Source organism: Balaenoptera physalus (assembly GCF_965194825.1).
Source record: "Balaenoptera physalus genome assembly, chromosome: 5".
In the NCBI taxonomy this organism is placed as follows: Eukaryota; Metazoa; Chordata; class Mammalia; order Artiodactyla; family Balaenopteridae; genus Balaenoptera; species Balaenoptera physalus.
This window is the reverse complement of record NC_138884.1, coordinates 26341743-26362583: the sequence shown is the minus strand read 5'-3', so window position 1 is coordinate 26362583 and position 20841 is coordinate 26341743. Positions and strand designations below refer to the sequence as shown.

Below are 20841 nucleotides of genomic sequence, written 5' to 3'. Positions count from 1 at the left end.
AGGATGCTGTGTGTCACGCTGGTCCTGGCTCAGGTCCACCTGGCTCAGGTGAGTGACAGGGAACCCAGGGGAGTTTTGGCCCAGGCTTGGGTCAGAGCATTAGAAGGGATAGAAGTTCCCCCCACAGAACTCAGCAAAGGAGACCAACCAATGTGAACAGGGGGTACAGAGGGGGCACTCAGATCCACCTAGAGGTTGAGCCCCCACCAACGGTAGAGAATTTAGGGTCAGATCACTTTTCAGAGAGTGACTTAAGCGGGTTCCCAGGGAAACTTTAAAATTTGGGTGGTTGGGTGTACAGATAGGTAAAGACTGCGGGGGTAATTTTCATCCCAACATTTTATTATAAAAACGTAGCTAGGTACCCTTTTAAGGATATCCTAATGTATTCATTTTGCTACTTTCTAAAAGTAACTACTGTGTCCGTCTTATTTTTTCATCCATTCATTTCATATATAATTTATACCCCCCCTCTTCCCCCTATTTGCAGAAAGGTTTTGAGGCCCCTGGAAATTTCCACCTGTCAAGAGCACTTGTGGTCAGAACACAGAGGTCTTCTGTCCCCCGTGTAACAGGAGGACGGCTACTCTCCTCCTCGCTCGGTACCGCCATAAATGTGTACTTCAGCTTCCACTACAGGAAGAGAACTTCAAACTGCTCTATGGAGCTGGGAGGAAATGGCCAGGCAGAGGGCCAGCGGGGGTCTGAGCTCCCTCAAGACCAGGCTGTGTGAGCTGGAGGAGAACGCTAATCTCCTGACCCACTCCATCTCTGTATGAGTTTCCTGTGGCTGCTGTAACCAGTGACCACAAACTTAGTGACCCAAAACAATCCAAATTCATTACCTTACCGTTCTGGAGGTCAGAATCCGAAATGGGTCTCACTGGGCTAATATCAAGATGAAAACTCTCAAGCAGGGCCGGTTCCCTCTGGAGACTCTAGGGGAGAATCCATTCCTTGCCTTTTCCAGTTTCTAGGGGCATCTACATTCCTTGGCTCATGGTCCCTTCCTTCATCTTCAAGCCAGTAGCATATCATCCTCAACCTCTCTCTCCCTGATACTCCTGCCCCTCTCTCGTAAGGACCCTTGTGATTGCATTGCATCCACCTGGATAATCCAGGGTCGTCTCCCATCTCAAAACCCTTAACCCATCTGCGGAGTCCCTTTTGCCTTGTTTAGAGGATTCACACATGGACACCTCTGGGGGTGGTTATTTTCCCTCCCGCATCTTCAAAGTGGAAATGTCTATCTTGCAACGGCTGCCATGATGATTAAAGGAGAAAACACACGAACCCTGGCAAATTGGACAGGAGCCGCTAAAGCGCTCGTGGCAGGTGACTGTGGCTCCTTTCTCTACCGGGCACGATGTCACTTTATTATTGGCTGACGGTCCCCCAGCCCCCCGCCAGGAAACGTCACTCCCACCAGGGTGGGGACCGCTCTGCTCACTGCTGCATCCCCTGTGCCTGAGAAGAGCACAGCACACCGTAGGTGCTCAGCATTTGTTGAACGAATGAATTTTCTTTTTTTCATGACGACAAGCAGCAGTGGTCCCCCGGTGAAGACCCTGCCAGGCGCAGGGAGCTCTCCCAGAGCTTCTCGGTGAGGTTTATGTGTGCACAGCGGGCTGGTGTGGCTTTAACCCTGACATCTGGACATGCAGATCGGGAGCTGGGACGGTTAAAGGGTTCTGTTGTCTCACGGCACGTTCAAGAACGACGAGGTCCTGCTTTATGGACAACTTTGAAATAGGTACCTGCAGAAATTTGGGTTTTTGCAGTTACATGACGTGTGATTGGGATATAGGAATGGAAATGAAAAAATGGAAAAGAGCATTTGAATGACTGAACGCTGAAGAACTGGTCTCTAGCAGCACGTCCACAAGGGGAGTGCGGCCTTTCTGATACTGCTATCCACCACCCAAGAGGATGGACAGGGCAGGTTCCGGGAAAGAATACCCCTCCGGGGCACTCAGAAGCGGGGGGTCTCACTGCGATGCATGGGAAGCTCTGGTGCCAAACCCTCTCCTGGCCTCAACTGGGTCTTCCCCGAGCAGCGCAAACGCTGTGATGCTTCAGGTAAGCATCGTGAGACACCCCCCCCACCTCCACCCACCACCGCAGACCAGCCCCTGGTGCTCCCGCAGGCCCCGAGGGATGAAGGCCTGGCAGGCGCTCAGACATGGTGTGATCTGCCGGTGGCCCCTGCGGTCAGCACAGTTCTTTCCTGGCAGGCCCGAGGGTGGCCGCTGTGGGCAATGTTCTGAAAAGGGATTTTAAGCCCCAGGAAAATGGTGGTTTCTTTGTGGCCCTGTAAAAAGAACAGGCTTTGGTTGTGTCCCAGCTCTGCCACCTCCTGGCCACGTAACTTTGGCCAAGTCCACACAGCACGAACATGAACCTTTAACAATTCTCACGTGTAAATGTTGGCAGGGGGCGGGCCGTGGGACCTAGTTCTCAGGACCAGACAGCCCCATGTAAACAAAGGGCCAGACCCACAGTGATGCTCAGAGACATAGGTCCCCTACCCCCTTCACAGAAGGTGGGGATCAGCTCCCGGAAGCAGGAGCCTTTGCCGCCCACAGCCTGACCTCTGCAAATCCCTCCATGCGCCTACCACCCAGTCCTGGGCCCAGCGGACAGCGGCCTGTTTATCAACAGGAAAGGAGGACAGCAAGCCGGCCGGGGATCCTCAGGACCACAGGGGCCGAGGCCATTTGATGTTTATGGCCCCGTGGAAGCGTCCACAGAAGCAGTATCTACCATCAAAGGGCCAGCTGGCCAGGTCTGCTGGGAGACGGGGGATGACCTTTCCACTGTCTCCTTTCTCCGCCACACGGTGCCTTAAAGTACCCTCTGACCCATTTTCTAGAGCTCAGCCCTGACCTTATGAGGGCCCTGGCTTCAGAGTCAAGAGAGGGGCTCTAGCTGCCTGCAGGACAGAGACTCAATTCCAACCTGGCCTTTGGACCCCAAGCTCTATCCTCTGGAACCCCCTGGCGTCCTGGGCGATGCCTGAGGCGTCAATGGGTGCCCTGAAGGTTGAATAGTCTTCCTCTGACCTCACCAAATCCAGTCTCTCCCCTTGCTATCAAAATAGGGCAAACCCCACATATCCTCCCAGAAGCCTTCCGGACCCCGTCTCCCTCCCCAGGCTGAAGTTCCGCCTTCTCTGGGCCCCCAGAGCACTTCCTGTGTCTGAAGGCAGGAGGGCACTTCTGACTCTGCACTGGGGCCCACACACATCTGACTTGCGTGATTTTCCTGAGGGTAGAAACTGGGTTTGACTCAAACTGTGCAATTACAGCATCTGCTCAGCGTCACGGTGCAATAAATATTTGTTCGAGGGCGGCAATGAACGCAGTCAAAGCTCATTAGTTAAGTTAAATAAGGAATGTTTTAGATGATAAGTCATACGTATTAGCCAACCTTTTCTGGATGCGTAGTCATGAGGAATTAAAGCTGTGATGCAGGGAGAAAGGCAGGACTGTGTGTCCCGGCGGGTGTGGTGGTGGGGAGGCGGGTGCAGACAGAGCGTCATCTGACACCAGTCCCCCTGTTTGGATTAAGCCACTCCAATAAGTTCCGTTCAGCTAAACATGGGTATTTTCACAAAGGTTAAACTTTTTAAAAGCTAGAAGGGACATTCGTCTGGTGAGGGCCTATATAAAGGTTCTTAACTGGTTCTAAAGTTCCATGAATGCTTAACTTCATTTAAAACATTCACAAGTGTACTGAGATTTACTAGTGCCTGACACTGTTGTGACCACCCTGCAATAAAAGTAACTAGTTTAATCCTAAAAACAACCGATGAGGCAGGCCCTGTTACATCCCCAATTTACAGAAAAGGCACCGGAGGCCTGGAAAGTGTGAATCTGCCCGAGGTCACACAGCTGGGATGAGGGGTTCAAACCAGCCAGGTGGCTTCCTATTCTCATCTGCTGCATAGGTTACACCTGAACTTATAAATAACACTGTTTTTGCATGGAGTTCTGTACATTTGTTTTTGTTTGTTTGTTTGTGTTTTTGGGTATAGAAAAGGATTTCTTTATTGCCTTGCCAGGCAAAGGGGGACACAGCGGTCTTGTGCCCTCAAAAACTGTGTGTCCCCCAGGGGTTTGGTGAGGAGTTTTATAGCAATGGTTCAAGGGTGGGGTTGCTGATTATTATCAGGGTGTGTGCAGGGCCTGCACTCCTTTAGTCTGGCCTCAGGTAGTCTCCTGATGAGCTTCTCTGGTTCTTGAGGTTGTCAGACTGTGACCTTCTCTGGAATGAACAACGCTTCATCAAGTACTTAACACCTTCCATTTGTTGGGGATTTTAGTTTTGTAGAAGAGCTCAAAGATATTGTCATGTGTATCCTTTGAGGCGGAACCAGGACCCTGCCCCAAGGCTGCACTATTGTTTTTTGACGGCTTCTCCCTTGTCTCTGCATCACCTCCTTTCCCTGGTCAACAGCTGTTTGAACCTGCCCTTTGGAACTTAGGAAGGTCATGGAGGCTGAAACCTATTTCCTACAAACAAGAAACAGGAGACACAAACAGGCTTCTGTGGCTAGGAGCCCCACAAGGTCCTGCTTGGTTTCAAGAGGAAACCAGGAAAAAGGCAACATTGCTGCTAACAAAGTCCTAAGGAAAGGTGTTCCTTCACAAATGGGTTTGGACGAGGACACTGATTTTTATGAGGAAGTTACATCAGACCATCAATAAACTCTTTTAAGATTCTTCCATCCAAAGTTGCTCTTTTCTGTATTCTTTATTGGTGTTTATACCAATTATCTGTTCCTTGAGAATGTGAAAGAAGTTTCTGGTAAAACTTTCTCTTGAGACTGATGGGGGTGTGTTCGGGGCAAGCTGCTCCAAGATGTGCCACCCTGGCATGTGGATTATTTACAGCTGAAAAGAAGCAAGACCCAAAAGACTCAGGAAGAACCTTTGACCTTCACCCTAACTGCCTAAAATATTTAAGATAGAAAGCCTGTTCCAGGAGGGAGTTATCACCATAGATAACTGTAGTAAAGTACTGAACTAAGTGTGGTAAACAGGGAGGAACCTAGCAAGGCCCATCCGATCAAATACATTTGGCTTTTTTTTTTTTTATTTTTTTATTTTTTTTTTTTGGCTGCGTTGGGTCTTCGTTGCTGCACGCGGGCTTTCTCTAGTTGCAGAGCACGGGCTCTTGGCACGTGGGCTCAGTAGTTGTGGCTCACGGGCTCTAGAGCGCAGGCTCAGTAGCTGTGGCGCACGGGCTTAGTTGCTCTGCGGCATGTGGGGTCTTCCCGGACCAGGGCTCGAACCCGTGTCCCCTGCACTGGCAGGCAGATTCTTAACCACTGCACCACCACGGAAGTCCCACATTTGGTTTTTAAAACAGCATTTCATTGCTAAGTAGTTTTGCAAACCACTGACCTAACCCAGACTTACATTTTATAGATTAGGACACTGGGACCTAGGGACAGGGGCTGAATGGCGGATGCAGGGCAATCCCCGTGAGACCACACCACCCCCTGCTCCAAGGAGGCGCTCTGCTCGGGAGCCGAATAACAGCGTGACCCAGAGGACAGGGCACCGGCAGATCTCGGTCTAATACTGGCCCTGCTGCTCACATTCGGTGTGGTCTCCTCCCGGAACCTGTTTTCTGTGGATCAGGCCTGTCACGGCACCTGCCCCCTGCCCAGTGAGGATGATATGAGGTCATTTGCATTCACTCAGAAAGCCAGGCAGCTTCCTCGCCCTCTGGACAATCAGTGGGGAGTCTGGGAGGCAAAGCTGAACTGTGAACTCATTTCATGGCCTCACAAACCTCCAGATCAGAGAGGGGGGTGGGGCTGACATTTAACCTCATCTCATTACCTGGGAAGAAACCCAGAGGCACAGAGGGATGCCGCACTTCCCAACATGGGATTTCAGGCAGACCAGACCAGGCAGGAAGACAAAACAGGAAGAGTTAGCAATGCAGGGACGCAGCTGCTACCCACCAAGGTGAGATGCGTCTTCAAAACGGAGGTGGCCACACCCTGAGTCAACTCCAAACCACAAAAGGATGTGTGAACAACTCCAGGTTTCCTGACCACAGCAAAGAACTGGACATGCAGCTCACTGGGTTGGGGGGCACTTCCCACCGGGGGGCAGGAGGCGACCAGGCTGTCCTCAACCTCAGGGAAGAAACCAAAGACCAGAGGGACCCAGACAGACATGTCCCCCTGCCCAAGGGACCCAGACAGGCATGCACCTGCGCCCAGGGTGCTAAGTTTGCTGAGGGACGCCAAGCTGCTCTAGCCCCCCCTAGATGGCTCAAGTTCTGATGATAATTCTATGGAATTATCATTGTTCATCACTGAATACAGGATACGGTTTCACAAGCGACACACTGCTGAACAACACAGCTACTGAACCACGAATAACCATGTATGTGCCCTTTCAGTGGTGATTTCAGTTTCACAAATAATCATGACCATGAGCATTTCACACCTAGTAAGACCCGGGCAGACAGCTGGGTGATGGCGCAAACACTGCAGGGGTCCCCGGCCTAGTAGCGTCGGGGTCGCTCACTGAGAATCATTTCTGCTCTTTGTAACTCCAGCTGCACTTGTATGTAACTCAGTACAAGGGTAGACACCTGTTGATTCTCTTACACATACAAAAAAAAGGCTTCTTTTAAAGAAAGAAAAGGACAGTGGATTTCATCAAAGGTTTTTATTTCGGCTGCTTTAGGACCTTGACTTTCTGCTTTCTGGTTCTGAACATGGCCTAGCATTTCTCAGCACTGGGAGGGGACACCTCGGGTTCCTTCTATTTCCTAGTCCCGGTGGATTCAGGTGAGACCCTCGCAAACTCACCCATTACCCACCAGACAGGAGAGCTGCGAGGCGGGCAGGCTGCAGGATGCAGAGCTCGGGGCTTCTGCCCGCGTGGCCTCCGATCTCAGAATCAGGCAGGGCCTTGGTCATATGACAGAGCGGCTCTGCAGGGCCCCAGGATCGGCAAACAGCTGTCAAGGCTTAGCAGTGACCAAATAAATAAGAAAAGCTATCGTTGAGTTTACAGAGCAGCACTATTGGTTCTTCAAATAACAAACCCAAACGGAAGTAAATGAGGGGCCGGGGCGTGCGTGGAGGTGGTAGGGCAGGGAGGGCAGCATCTGTAAAGTGTTTTTCGGGCACAGGAATCCTAGTCTAGCCTGGCACACCAGCTGCGCACGGAGAGGTCGGGACTGCGGGTCGAGGATGTGCATGCCATTTCCAACCACACTGGGCAGTCGAAGTGGACAGAGCTAAAGGAGTCAGCCCGTTCACAGAGGTGTGAGCAGACTACACGTGACAAATGGTCTCCAAAGCCCTGCGTTTGCGCATGCGTGTGGACACACACACACACACACACACACACACACACACACACACAGTGGTTAGTGTTGCGCCGTTCAGCCGGGAGGCCGTGGGGGGAGGTCCTGGCAGCCACATGCACCGGCACTCCTGCAACAGGACGCGTCCTCAAGCCACCGACAGGAAGGGGAAGAAGAAGAAGTCGAAGGCGAACTTCACGGCGCCGTGCACGGTGCTGCGCCAGTCCTGCTCGACCTTCACGTGCCGCCTGGCTGGTGAGAGCTGCGCCATGCAGTTGAGGCAGCTGATGGCCTTGAGCTCGAAGACGGGCCACTTGCTGCCCAGGCGGCCCTCGAGGACGGTGCTGAACTCGATGACGCTGCCCTGGCGCAGGTGGAGCAGCACGTCCTTGAACTCGCTGCTGGCCCGCAGCACGATGTCCTTGGTGACGTCGTCCTCCTCGGGGCCGCGGGTGCCGTTGGCGCCACTGTAGGGCATGCCCACGGTGAGCTCGAACTTGTGCCGGTCAAACTTCTTGATGTGGCAGGGGTGCTTGGCCAGGAGCTTGAGGCGGCAGAGCTCCTCCTCGGCCGTGGAGACGTTGCCCGAGCTGCAGGATGGGTAGGCCTCACCGTAGAGGCAGCGCACCCAGTCGCCGATGAAGAGCGGGAGCATGTTGATGGCCGACTCGGCGCTGTTGTCGATCTCCGTCACGCGGACATACTTGAAGCGGCCGGTCCACGTGACCCTGTGGCCCTCCAGGTGGCTGCACAGGATCTGGGTGCGGGCCATGTTGGTCTCCTTCCAGGCCCTCGGCCCGCACAGGAAGCCGTACTGCTGCCAGGTCAGCGTGGAGTTGTAGACCTTCATGCCCTCCGAGCGGTACACGTAGAACCAGCAGAAGAGCACGATGGCCGTGAGCCACACCAGGATAAGCTTGACGATGGAGCTCCGTGTCAGGGACTTGACCATCTCCACCACGGAGAAGTTGGCCTTGGTCCACCAGCGGACCAGCAGGGGGATGCTACAGACCACCACGGTGACCGCAATCTTGGTGAGCTCCAGGGACAAGAACCAGTGGGCCAACCGCACCACAGCCATCAGCGCCAGGCCGGCCGCCAGGATGGGGAGAGCGAAGAGGAAGAGGAAATAGCCGATGGATGCACGCACCAGCCCCAGGCCGGTGGACTCGAGCAGGATGACCACGGAGAGCTCGCACCACATGAAGCAGACCAGGTAGGGGACCAGGTAGCAGTAGGTGCCCTTGAAGTTCCTCAGCTGGGCCATGCGGAAGAAGAGGTACAGCAGGTATACATAGAGCAGGCAGGGGAAGCTGATGTTCAGGACGATGAAGTGGCCGACGGGCACTGTGAAGAAGGTCTGGCCCAGGAGCTTCAGGTAGCGCCAGTCGACGGGCACGGTGGGCAGAAGGGAGAGCAGGCCGGCCGCCACCTCGGTCACCAGGGCCCTCCTGGTGTAGGGCTCGGCCGAGGTGCTCAGGCTCATGTAGCTGGTGACCGTGAAGAAGACAGACACGACGGCCAGCTCCGAGCAGGGGATGCAGTCCTTGCTGGCGATGGGGAAGGAGAAGATGACGAAGAACACAGACAGCAGGAAGTGGACGTAGGGCTCCAGGTGGTTCCAGCCGAAGTTCCCCTCGGCCTGCTCCACGTCCAGGTTGGGCTCGAATCGCAGGAGCAGGCTGGTGAGGGCACGGAAGCTCTCCCAGGCCTTGCTGTCCTGGAAAACCTTGAGGGTGCAGATGACCATGGAGATGAAGGACAGGTAGAAGACGACCAGGGGCACGAAGAAGGCGAAGAAGTCGATGGTGAGGTTGCTGACGATGAAGAAGAAGACCAGGGCGTTGATGTGGTGGGTAGGCACGAGGGTGGACAGCCAGTGCACGCCCGCCCGGGACGCCACATCAATCAGGTACTCTTTCAGCTCCATGATGACGTGCAGCGGGTATCTGACCACCTGGGAGGAGGGGTGGAGACAAAGGAGGGGCACTGGAACGCAGCCAGGGTGGGAGCCCCACTCTCTGCCGTGTCACTGCTCTCTGTCACTCACACGCACTGCCCCCGGCTCTGGGCAAAGTGAACTCACCCGCCGTTTCAGCCACGGCCGGGCCCTTGGTCCGCACGGTCCTTCCACCTGTAACACCGTCTGCAGGTGGCGATGCTCCACGTGGTCTCACGAACCTTCCCTCGATCCCGCCCAATCCTGCAGGGCCCGGCCTCTCCCTCCCGCCCACCCTTGACTCCCAACCGTCCACCAGGGTCTCCAGACTTAGGAGGGCTGGTCTTCCCTGCGAGACCTGGGGCACCTGGCAGAGCCCACCTGGCCCCCCCTTCCCTCCCCACGGGCCTCACGCTTGCAAAGATGACAGAGCACCGGGCTGCCTGCGTCTCAGTCACCCCTGTGGAGGGGACTTCACCGAGCCTCGGCTGCTCACCCATCCACCAAGCGGGAGAGGAACCGCTGCTTTACCGGCCTACGCTGGGCTCTGACCGTCCCGGGAGCGGGAGCAGGGACTGCGGGAAGGAGAGTTCGGCAGCCATGTGAATGGAAACGGTTCAGCTGCGACGGGGCGGGTGTGCATCTTCACTGTGACAGGAGGCCCGACGCCAGCCGCCTGCACCACCCACCCCTGCACACCCGACTGCTCAGAACAGACGCACAACCCTCACAGCCACGTTCAAGGGCAGCACCGCTCCCTGCCTTGGGTCCCACTCCCCCGGCCTGTGCTCACTGCAAAGAGCCGCAGAAACCCTCGGCCTTTTCCGCAACAGAAGACGAATGAGGGGCTGTGAGGGAAGCGAGGGCGATTCTGCCACCCAGGGTGGCCCCCATACCGGACTGGTTCTCTGTGCAGAATCCCGGAGGCTTCCAGCCCCACCCCGGCTCCGGGGAGACGGGAGGGAAGCCGAAGGGGGTGAAAACAGAAAGTAGCCGTGGGCAGTGCCAGTGCTCACTCGGGGTGGCAAGGAGGACCACACCAGGGACCGGGTCCTTGCAGAGGGCACCCACGCCTGGGGGCAGTAAAGCCCCGCTGCGCCCTGTCAGCGCCCAGGTGAGGTGGGCAGCACAGCCTTCACCCACACCCTGGGGACAGACTCGCTCTGCCCCACCCACCAGAGGGCCGAGGAGGGGCAGGGATCCTGGGGGTGTACAACTGAGTGACAATACTGCGGTGTGGCCGTCATCTGCCCAAGAGCCGTGGCTGGCAGGCAACTCAGGATGACCAGGAACCCCGGGAGCCGCCAGGAGAGTGAGTTCTCCAGATGAGGGTGACCCGGGCTCACAGCAGAAACAGGAGCGTGTGAGACTGTGTGTGTGTGCATGCACGTCTACAGACACACACGCGCATGTACACAGAGCTGCATTCCTCCTTACGTGTTTGTGACGGTCCACTTACTCTCTGTTTTAGAATGAGCAAGAAAATGAACAAACCAGTAAACCAACTAAGGGCTCCCCCAGCTCACTGGGGCCAGCTTCCCAGAAGCAGACACAGCACTCACCCCATCTGGAGGCTGCGCTAGGGGACATCGGACGCCATAAGGTTAGCCTTGGTGGGGATTTCTGACACTTGCCAGACAGCAAACCAGTGCCTCTGGCTCCGGCTTCCTCTGGGAGGGGCCCCTTCGGCCCAAAGCCAGACCCACCAGCTGAAATGCAACAGCGATGGAAAGAGCCCGCGTGTGCGTCAGCTGCGGCCTCTCAGCTAATCCCTGTGGACAGGGCCTTTCTAACCAGACAGACGAGAGGCGCCCCAGGGCGGCTGTGCCCACAGCCGTTCTCTCTCTGCACAACCAGCACCGGACAGCTTTGGGGGAGCTAGCCTGGAGGTACCCAAGTAGCTGGGACCTTAAAACTAATCTGAAATCCTGTCCTAATGCTCAAAACAATTCACACTATTTTTTTTTTTTTTTTTTTTTTGCCCATAAGGCCACAAAATCACATGGTTGAGAGGACCTTTAAAAGACACAAAGCTTCTAGAACCTGATGTCCAATGGTGCCAGCCTCTGCCTGCACAGTGAGGCACCTGGGCCACCATGCCAGGAGTTGTCTCCTTTTAAGGTCCCAATTCTGTCCCTTGTAGCTTCTACCCAAGCCCTACTTCTTGGGGCCCCACCAAATTGTGAGACTAGAAACCTTTTCTGTAGAGAAAGCCCAAACAAATTAAAATGAACTTCTGTTTGAGCAGGAGAGAAATTTTTAAAAATGAGTAGGGGGACTTCCCTGGTGGTCCAGTGGTTAGGACTCTGCGCTTCCGCTATCAGGGGCACAGGTTCGATCCCTGGTCGGGATCCTGCATGTTGCGCAGCGCGGCCAAAAAAAAAAAAAAAAAATGAGTAGGGAGTCAGTTCACGAAAGCACAGGAAAGGGCAACCTGGCCAGGGCTGTGGTCACCAGTCGCTCGGCTAATGTGAGAAACCGAGCAAACAGCCTTTTACAACCGGGGAAGCCAACCAAGGAACCCACCGCTCGCTCAGCAGGTTGACGCAAGTTCATCTCAACTAGACTCTGCTTGGACCTGGGTGAATGTTCATGTGCTGGATTCTCAATAATTTTATACAAAAACGTTATGATTTTAAAATATTCCTGAATTCATCTTTAAGAAGGTTTCATCTGTCACCAAAGGCTTGAGAAGAGGCAGCTCGGAGCCTGGAACGTCCCTGGAGGTCACGTCAGCTCGCAGAGAGGCATGTGGCACTTCCCACTGGGGTGCTGAGGACTCCCCAGGCACGCTTCCTTTCTCTGTCCTCCAGGGCGCGAATAAAGGCTGGAACAGCTTTTAGTTCCAGGAGACACCTGCTATGATTCATTCTCTCTTTTTCCAAAGGCTTTTAATGAGACAAACTGTAAAAGAATCAAAGTGCTCTGACAACTTCTAAAACTGAAAAAAAAAAAAAAAAAGAGCCTTATTTCTTTTTGGAATACTTTAAATCTCTTTTTCCCAAAAAGGACTTTCAGATATCTTACAGCACTGAGCTTGTTACCAGTAAGGAGGGTAACATAACTTGCTGTCCAAACCAGGATGCTTTTGAAAGCAGGCATTATTAGTAATTATGCCAGAACAATGCAAACTACGATGTCCAGGCCAGGACCACCTGGCCCATGGGTCTTCTCCCACTACCCTTTCACCTTTGACCCTCACTGGCATTTGGGGAGCACCTCCTCTTTGCGAAGAACCACAGCAAATGCTCCACCTTCCCTCACTCACTTTAATAAGAAAACTAATGTCATTTGTGAACACACTTAGCCCAGGCCTGCTTCCGAGTGGGCCTTCAATAAGAGCCATGACCTCCCTGGTTGGCTTCCTGGGCCATCCCGACCCCGCGTCTCAGAACCTTCACCCTGGACACCCTACCTGCCCTCAGGGACTCTCACTCAGCTCGCTGGTCCTGAGGGTGGCCTTCCCACCCACCTCTCTGGGCTGCAGCATCTCTGTGGAACTTGCTTCCAAGTCGGCCTCCCCACCAACCGAGGGCAGCTTTCTGAGCCTCCATATCCAGGCCCCAGCACGGAGCTTACACTGCGCTGCGTCTGGGATGGCGACACATCAGCACACTTCCTGTCACCAGCCCCGACGCCGCTCGCACACCCACAGCCCACTCTACCACGCTGACGGCAGCTCACACACGTTCCCAGGCAGCTGGGGATGCATAGAACCTGACGGATTCTCGTGTGACTAACGCCAGGACCTCTGTGACGCTTCGTCTGCTCAGAGGCCCTTGTGCTGGCCGGGGCCCTCCTGGCCAGTCGTGGTGATGGACCTGTCTGGGGCCAGATAGCCAGACTTCTGTAAATCCTGGTGTTCTCGGCAAAGTGAGATACAGACACAACTAATTCAAGCCCGTGAGCTGAACTGGGGGAAATCTGGTGAAGGGCAGTGTGGCCACATGGTACATCTGCACCCTTAGTCACAACCACGTGATCAGGAAAACAAAAGCTGTGACACCAGGGCCACACGAGCGGCCACTCCTGGCTGTCGGCACGCATCTGGTTAAGCCTCCCTCGCTCCCTGATGTCACTGCTGCTCGCTGGCCAACGGTGTAAGCACACGCTCCCCCCTTCAGGTCGGCCCTCGGTCACGTCCCTGCCACTCTCTCCGCACCGCACCCGGCTTGCTCCCCGAGCCCCTGCAGATCCAGATAAACAGGCACCACTGCAGGGGCCTCCTGGCCGCCTGAACACAGCACTCTGCTTTAGGGAAAAGGCATATTCGAGGAACTGACCTCCACTCTGTGCCATAAACGGATAATTTTTCAAAATGACAAAGTCTAAGTGAAAGGCGGCCTCCAGTGCACAGCATCCTGTTCCCCCGACGGCGTTTGGCAGGGAAAGATGAGAAGGTGCCTGTGCTTGTCCATCACCCACTGAACCTGCCCGCCCCGACAGTGCCCTTGGTTTCAGAGCCTGAGCGCACGTGAAAGGCCTCCCTTCACAAGGACGCGTCCTTACGCAGTTATGGGGACGTCCCTGCAGGACGGGCCTCCGCAGGGACAAGTTACACAGTCCCTGAGGCCCCCCACCTACAGCTTCCCGGGGAGCGCTGGGGGTTGCAGGGGGGCGCGGCCCGGGCCGAGAGCCCTCCACGGGCGCCTCCAGCCATGCTCACCTTCAGGCGCAGGGGCAGGTCCTCGGGGCTCTTGCCTGCCAGCTCGTCATCGTCGTCGTCCTGCAGGAACAGGTCGGCGGGGATGACACCCTTGGCGTACTTCTTGGTGATCTCCACGAAGTCGTCCAGCGCTATGTAGCGCTTGGCTAAAGCACAGGAGAGAACACACGGGGTCTGCGAGACTGCAAGCACTGCCACCCCGCGTGGCCAGGCGAGCAGGGGCACGCTGGCTGGGCCAGGCAAACCCCTCCCTGGGCCCGGACGATGGGAGGAGAGAGGCAGACAGGCCTGCCGATGGCCTCCTCCTTGCCTTGGTGATGTGCTGTCCCTCCCCCTCCCTAGCTCTTCAAGCCTAGGGGCTGCCTGAGCCCAGCTCCAATGCTGACTCCTCAGCCACCTTCACCGCCAGTGCCCCTGTGACCCCTTCCCTCCCTCGGCCCTGGCTCCTCACAGCACTGACGCCCTGCAGCCCAGCCCCCTACTAACCCCTCCAGTCAACGCGCATCCTCTGAGGACCTACTGTGTGCCAGGCCTACTGTGTGCCGGGCAAACCTTCATTACCTCCGCCCACCATGTTCTGCCCTCTATCCCCCACCTCCCCACAGCCCATGCTGGGTGCCCCCAGGCCTCTGCCTGTGGCGTCTGCTTGGCCTGGAGCACCCCCCGGTGCCCTCCGAGGGCTAGCTGCCTCCTCACCCTCGCTGGCTCGGGCGTCCAGCGTGCTCACAGCCCCCGGCAGCTCTCTGTCCTGCAGGGACTGTCATGCTGCCCTCCCTGTCCCTCCAGAGTGCATGCTCCCAGTGGCAGGGTCCAGATCCCAGAGCCCACAACACTGACACCCAATCAACAGCCCCAAAGGGACTGAAAATCCATCACGCCTCCAAGACCCTGGAGGCCAGGCCTGGACTGGCAGGAGGGAGCAGACACGGCGCGCGGGGTGGTGGGAGAAACAGCACGGCAAGAGGCGTCGCAAGCGCAGTACCAGCGGCCATACTCACATTCGCTGCTGACCAAGCGCTCTAGCACCCGCCTCTGCTTCTGCAGCGACTTGGGGACGGGGCCAGGCTGCACCCCTCCGTCTGCAGGGGACACAGCGGATTGAGAATCGGGGCAGGCTGACCGCCCCATTCCCTGCAGCCCCCGGAAACCTGCCAGTGTGTCCCGGGGACTGCAGGGCCTGGTGCCTCCACGCAGCCCTGGAGGGCAGTGCAAGGGCCACCCCTCAGGACTGTCACCTCTCAGCTTCCGCCCTCAAGGGTGACTCAGGCCCCACAGGGCACAGCCCATCCCCTGTACGGGCGCAGCCTTGGCACTGGACACACCACACCTTCCGGTCAGCCGAGCCTGTCCCCATACACCTGTGCTGCTAGCGTCGTCACTTGGCGTGATGCTCCCTGGAGGAGGAAGTGCCCGCCCCTACCGCCACACCCCCAACCTGGCAGGCATTCACCCAGCTCCCCCGCGCCGGGCTCCGAGGTGCACCTCTGCAGGGGCGGGGCGGGCAGGAGTGGGACCAGAGCGCAGACGGTGACAACGGGAGAGGAGGGGCACTGGGACTGAGAGAGGCCACGGGAGTCCCGAGCGGAAGTGGCCAGTGGGGGCGGGGCAGCACGTGCGGGTGGCGCTGCGGCCTCACGGGGTCTCGGGCTCCACACGGGGCAGCCGAGCCTGTCCAGTCAAGCACGCCTCTCGGGGGTGCTGCCACGCGGCCACCTCTGCTCGTCAGAGGGGCAGGTCAGACAGGAGTCCTGCCCTGAGCTCCCCGGAGAAGGGGCGGTGGTGCCCACCCAGCAGTCCTCTCTGATGGGTCGGCAGGTAGCTCTAGCCCCCAGCATCTACCCCTCAGGGCCGGAGAAGGCTGGGCGAAGCCCTGAGCAGAGAGTCATTTTCTGAACAGCGGGAGGCAGGGGATCCCCGAGGTAAAGAAGTCACAAGAGTCAGATGCCCCCGGCGCCACCAACCCAGGGAAATGGAGAGGCCACACCCAGTCAGGGACGCCCGTTCTCCTGCCCCATCTGTCCTTCCGGCTGCTGCCCGTGCCCTTTGCGGAAAGCCGAGTTAGAAGGAGGTGGGGAGGACTGCAGAGGCTGGCGATGAGGTCCGCCCTGGAGAGCCTCTTGGGGGTTCAGGGACCTAGGTCCCTGCCCTCACCTCTCACCCTCCCCGCACTCTCTGTCCCTCAGGAAGAGCAGGACACCGTTGGAACGACAAGGCCTGTGGCTCTGCCTGTGGGCAGGAGGGGAGGAAACCCCAAGGCGCAGAGCAAATCACGGGAGCACCAGGGGAAGGGCCTGCTGAGCGCCCAGACCTAGGACTGAGCCAGAGCTCAGGGCACAGCTCAGGGCGGGGACCCCGGGAACAGGAGGATGCCCAGGAAGGACGCTCCCCGGCTCTACAGGACACCTGTGAGGTCCTCACAAGAAGGTGCCTGGAGCCCGCGCTTCGGCTCCCATCGGGAAGCCCCCAGGACTCCAACACAAAGGCCCAGGAGGCCGCACGGCAAGGCCGCGTACCGTGCTCGTTGACCTGGCCCACGTTCTCCAGCAGCTCCGACACGGCCACCTGCTTCTTCTTCTTGGGGTTGAGCTTCCAGTACATGACGAGGGCCGCCTTGCGCACGGCCCGCTCCAGGTCGGTCTCGGAGGAAAGTTGCCTCACCTCCTGCTCGTTCTCGGAGGTGATGCCTGAGAGAGGGGAGGCATCAGAGCCCTCGCCTCACCTGCCCAGAAGCCGTCAGCGACGCCCCGGCCCTGGCCACCCCGCCTGAGGGGGTTGGGAAGGGATTCCTGCAAGCGGCTTTGCAGGCACCTTTGTCACCAGGGCTGAAACGAACATCTGACCAAAAGGGCTTCTGGCCAAAGTCCCGGCCGGTGGGCAGCTCGGCCTGGCCTTTCAGCAGACACTCACCCAGCGGCCACGGTGGCCTGGTGCTGGGCGAGGACGCCCCATCTTCCTGGCTTGCTCCCCTCCCCATTGCACCCTCACAAGGACCCTCTGGTGGGGTGCTGCTGTCCCCGCCTTACAGATGGAGAAACCAAGGCACACAGGGGCGGCCTGGATTGCCAAGGCCACCGAGTCAGAGAGGCAGAGCCGGTCTCAGACCCCAGTCAGTCTCACTGCAGTGAGCGGCCCGGGTGCAAGAGCGGGGCATCCCTGCGTCCACAGCGCCGGCCCCTCCTAGGGCAGCCAGGAGCAAATGTGTCCCTGCACAGACGGCCCTTTCCCAGGTAGGCACGACTCACCCACGGAGAGACCGGGAGCAGGTCTCATGGGCTGTCAGCAGCTGCCTTTCCCCCTGCTCCCCAGCCACCTGGACGTCAGCATGGCCCTTCCAGAGGGCAGCGAGACTAGGGATGGAGGATTGGGTTTTTTCTCCTTTGAAACATCTCCACAACTTTCCACCAAGCCCACGTTTCCTTTATGATCGGTAAGCACTCAACTGTGAGAAGGTGGAGGGTGTGGGTCGCACGAGGCCTGGCCCCCTCCCTCACACGCCCTCTGGTCCTCGGGCCTGCATTGGCTCCCTCAAGGCCTCTGGGAACCACTGGCTCCAACAGTGAGCTGTGCGGGCCGCACCGACTCGATCGGCCAGTGTGAGGCCATCCTGCCTGCCCTGGAACGGGGAAGCTGGCTTGGTGAGAAATTTTGGCTAGCAAAATATGACCATTCCAAGTTGTCAAAGGCATCAGCCTAAGGTCCAGAGAGAGTAGATTCTATATAATAAATGTTACTTTAAAACATTACAATGCAAAACCAGAAGAAAAAAATACCAAACTGGAGAGCACTTCTCTCTGGGTTTCAACGTGATGGGTAATTTCTATCTTTATGTTTTCTATACAGTTCAAGTTTTCTCTGATAACAATAAACACTTCTACAATCTGAGGGAAAAAAGGCCCCTTTCTGATGCACACTTTCATCTTTCTTCTGAGGTTTGAACCTTCAGGAAACACTCTTCCCTGACACCAGGAACGAGCCATTTCCCTTGAGCAGGATAACCTAGTAAGTGTCCACACGTGGCCAGGCTACACATCACTGCCCCCCCCAACACCCAGACCGGTCCTGGCGGTGAGTGCCAGCCTGAGCGGGTCTTCACTGGCCCACGGTCCCCAGCTTCTCGGCTCAGACTGGATGGAAAGTCAGTTCAGAAAGTGCCACTCTGACCTCAGGCCCCCGTCATGTTCTCCAACTTGGCTCCAGGATCTACTCCTCAATTTGGAGTAGAACCCAGAGGGTATCTCCTTGTAGACACCACCACAAGTTAAAGAGGATGAAAATGGCTTCACTCCCTAAATATCCCATGTTATACTCCAAAAATGTCTAAATGGCAAAGCCACTGGCATAACAGAAACCACACTCATTGCTCAACGGCACTGCCAGCACCAAGTTTTCCTGTTGCTATTTTAGCTGTTAATTTAGCAAAGCAGCACGGCATACCTCATGCATCCCCCCAGGCCTCTTGACCCACCTTTTCTGTCCACCAGGCACCGGCGGAGAAGCTTGACGGCCTCGCGCCGGCCCTGCTTGGCGGCGAGGGTCAGCCAGTCGACGGCAGTGCAGTTGTTGACCTCTTCATCCCCGTCGCCGGCAAGCTGCAGGTAGCGTTTCCCCACCTGCAAGCAGGACCCCGTCACGCCACATGCTGCAGCGGCCTCCATGCACAGCGCCCAGGCTCCCACTCCACGTCCTGCCCTGACCTGCTCCCCGCAGCTGGGCAACCTCGGGCTCCCTCTCCCTCTCCGCCCAGTGCTCCCAGCCAGAGGGGGGTGTCGGGACCCCTCCCCCATTGATGAGATGAGAGAGGGGGTGGGGGCATGAGGACAGGCAGGAAGCAGAGATGGTATCAGAGGAGGTGATGCCCAAGATCAGGTGGGAGCTGGACAGAGGAGGTGAACACGTAGTGCTCCCCAGAGGGCGGAGGGAAGAAACAAACACACCATGAACACGGAAACGCAACAAACGGGGGCCTGGCACACAGCGGGCACAGTCAGGCCGGCTCCCAGCTCCCAGCTTGCAGGCACCAGCTTCTCCCAGACACACCATGCTGCAGGCCGCAGCCTGAGTCTCCCGCGGACAGCAGGGCTCACCTCCGTCTGTGCCTTGGGGTCCCCAGCCTTGGCCTTCTCCAGGACCTCTTCAAAGGGGGTGTCCACATCTCCCTTCGCAGGCCCTTTAACACAGGAAAACAAGCAGATGGACTGTCACCAAGCTGGTCCTTGTCACTTGTCTGAGGAGGCGAGGGGACGGCAGGAACAGACTTCAGCCCCAGGTCAACAGCGTGACAGCAGATGCAGAGAGAACACGCCAGGAGGCTGCTTTCCTGGGAGCAAGGACCAAAAAGCTGCCAGGGGGCGGTTCCAGTAGCTGCTCAGAGCTCGTGGTGGGAGACAAGGGACAGAGGGGGGCACCAGTAACCACCGTCGCCCCCTCAGCTCACTGCAGCCAGAGCGGCTGAGCTCAGGCTTGAGCAGAGTTCTAGAAAGATCCGAGGGCTCAAGTTCAAAAGCCCCTGAACTGAAGAACCTGCACCCCAATGCCCAGCACCCCAATAAACAAACCAAATTCATGTTTTCCAAGACTGTCGTCTATACACACGAATGATTTTTGGAGGTCATAATCACAGTACATACATTTTGGGGTATATGTATATATATATATATATATAGAGAGAGAGAGAGAGAGAGAGAGAGAGAGAGAGAGAGAGAGAGTAGTGAATCACAACCAATTTCCCACGTTGCTCTGCAGTGAAATGTACCATTTCAGTGGCTCAGAAATCCCACCAGGGTTCTGGGCCTCTCCTCTCCATCGGACCTTTAGGTTATTCCCATACTCCCTAATTTTATAAAACGGTGCCAACAAAGCATTCTGTGGGTGTATTTTTTATTGGGAGGTCATTCTCCCAGCATAGGTTCTTCAGGTGAATTACTAGGTCCAAGGGTCCAAACGTCATACAGCTCGTGCTATATTTTCTTTGTAAAAAGCTATCCTAAGTTACAAAAGTGTCACGTAACTTCATCGATTTCACTACAGCCTCTCCTGCAGTGAGTAGCATAACAAAGTTTTTTTTAAAAGATCACTTTTTACCAGTCCCTTTCTTTGATTTAAGCAACCAATACCCGGGGCCTATGCCCGACACCACACCTTGCCTCAGCCATTGCCACACCCCACCTTAGCAGGTGCCTATTTGGGACTAACAGAGTCTTGCTCTCTAGACATTTCTGGAAACAGAAGGCAGAATTCAGGGAAACATGAACAGTCCCCAGGAACACCCACCAGATGACCAGCTTTCTCTACCCCTTCATCCAAGCCTTTCCCAGAACCAGGTCCGCCAGGCTCAGAGCCAGCCCCTGTGTGCAGGGTGCCCAAGTCTACGGCACCCAGGAGCCCAGGGGGAGACAGCAGGGCAGGGGCCTAAAGCGACGCAGCCTAGGAGGTTCAAAGGCAGAGAGGTCACACCCAGTTTGGAGAGGACACGGGGGCCAGGCGGGGGTGTCTGGGGACGGCTCAGAAGGAGGATTCTTAACGAGACCCACAGGTCAGGCACCTGTACTGAGACCCTCTTGGTGGACAGCTTGCGAACGTGATGATACCTCTCCCTGCGGAGTTCAGGCTGGGTTTCCTTGCCCAGGTCCCAGGGACCTAACCCAGCGATGGCTTCAGGGCCCAGGACATCCACCCCATCCCGTGGCCCCAGACCTTGGTGCTTCCCGAGTCATCAAGGTCAGTTCTCCCTTCGGCTGCTGTCACCCCCTTCAGCAAGGGCGGGAATGAACTTTCTGGCCAAGGGCTCAGACTAAAGAGAACAAATGGGAAGGGTGGGCTCGCAGGGAAGGAGGGTGTGTGTGTAGAGAAATCTGACCTGCGTGTGAATCTACCCTTAGCGTCAAAGTGCCGCGTG

The 20841-nt window shown here is 56.6% G+C and overlaps 2 protein-coding genes across 7 annotated transcripts in view; one reads left to right on the top strand and one right to left on the bottom strand.

Annotated features, from left to right (window-relative positions):
- PPP2R2C (protein phosphatase 2 regulatory subunit Bgamma) overlaps positions 1-18541 on the top strand; it is a 165051-nt gene extending 146510 nt beyond the window's left edge. The window contains exons 9-11 of one of the 4 annotated variants that reach the window (XR_014263881.1): positions 10752-10883; positions 17876-17945; positions 18428-18494. Coding sequence is in view for 3 of the 4 variants with exons in the window: in XM_082462549.1 (XP_082318675.1) it covers positions 10752-10863 (112 nt within the window). In the remaining variant the exon portion in view is untranslated. Of the gene's footprint in view, positions 1-4458; positions 7375-10751; positions 10884-16129; positions 16454-17875; positions 17946-18427 lie in introns of those variants that run through there. The other 3 variants (XM_082462549.1, XM_082462550.1, XM_082462551.1) reach the window with 3 other exon arrangements.
- The window catches only part of WFS1 (wolframin ER transmembrane glycoprotein), a 28018-nt gene continuing 13857 nt past the window's right edge, over positions 6681-20841 (bottom strand). Inside the window, exons 3-9 of one of the 3 annotated variants that reach the window (XM_082462543.1) lie at positions 19031-19113; positions 18412-18556; positions 16460-16630; positions 14945-15025; positions 13947-14092; positions 9428-9487; positions 6681-9298 (exon numbers count right to left, since the gene is read on the bottom strand). In XM_082462543.1, the coding sequence (XP_082318669.1) occupies positions 7490-9298; positions 9428-9487; positions 13947-14092; positions 14945-15025; positions 16460-16630; positions 18412-18556; positions 19031-19113 (2495 nt within the window). In that variant the 3' untranslated portion in view covers positions 6681-7489. Of the gene's footprint in view, positions 9299-9427; positions 9488-13946; positions 14093-14944; positions 15026-16459; positions 16631-17188; positions 17922-18411; positions 18557-19030; positions 19114-20841 lie in introns of those variants that run through there. The other 2 variants (XM_082462544.1, XM_082462545.1) reach the window with 2 other exon arrangements.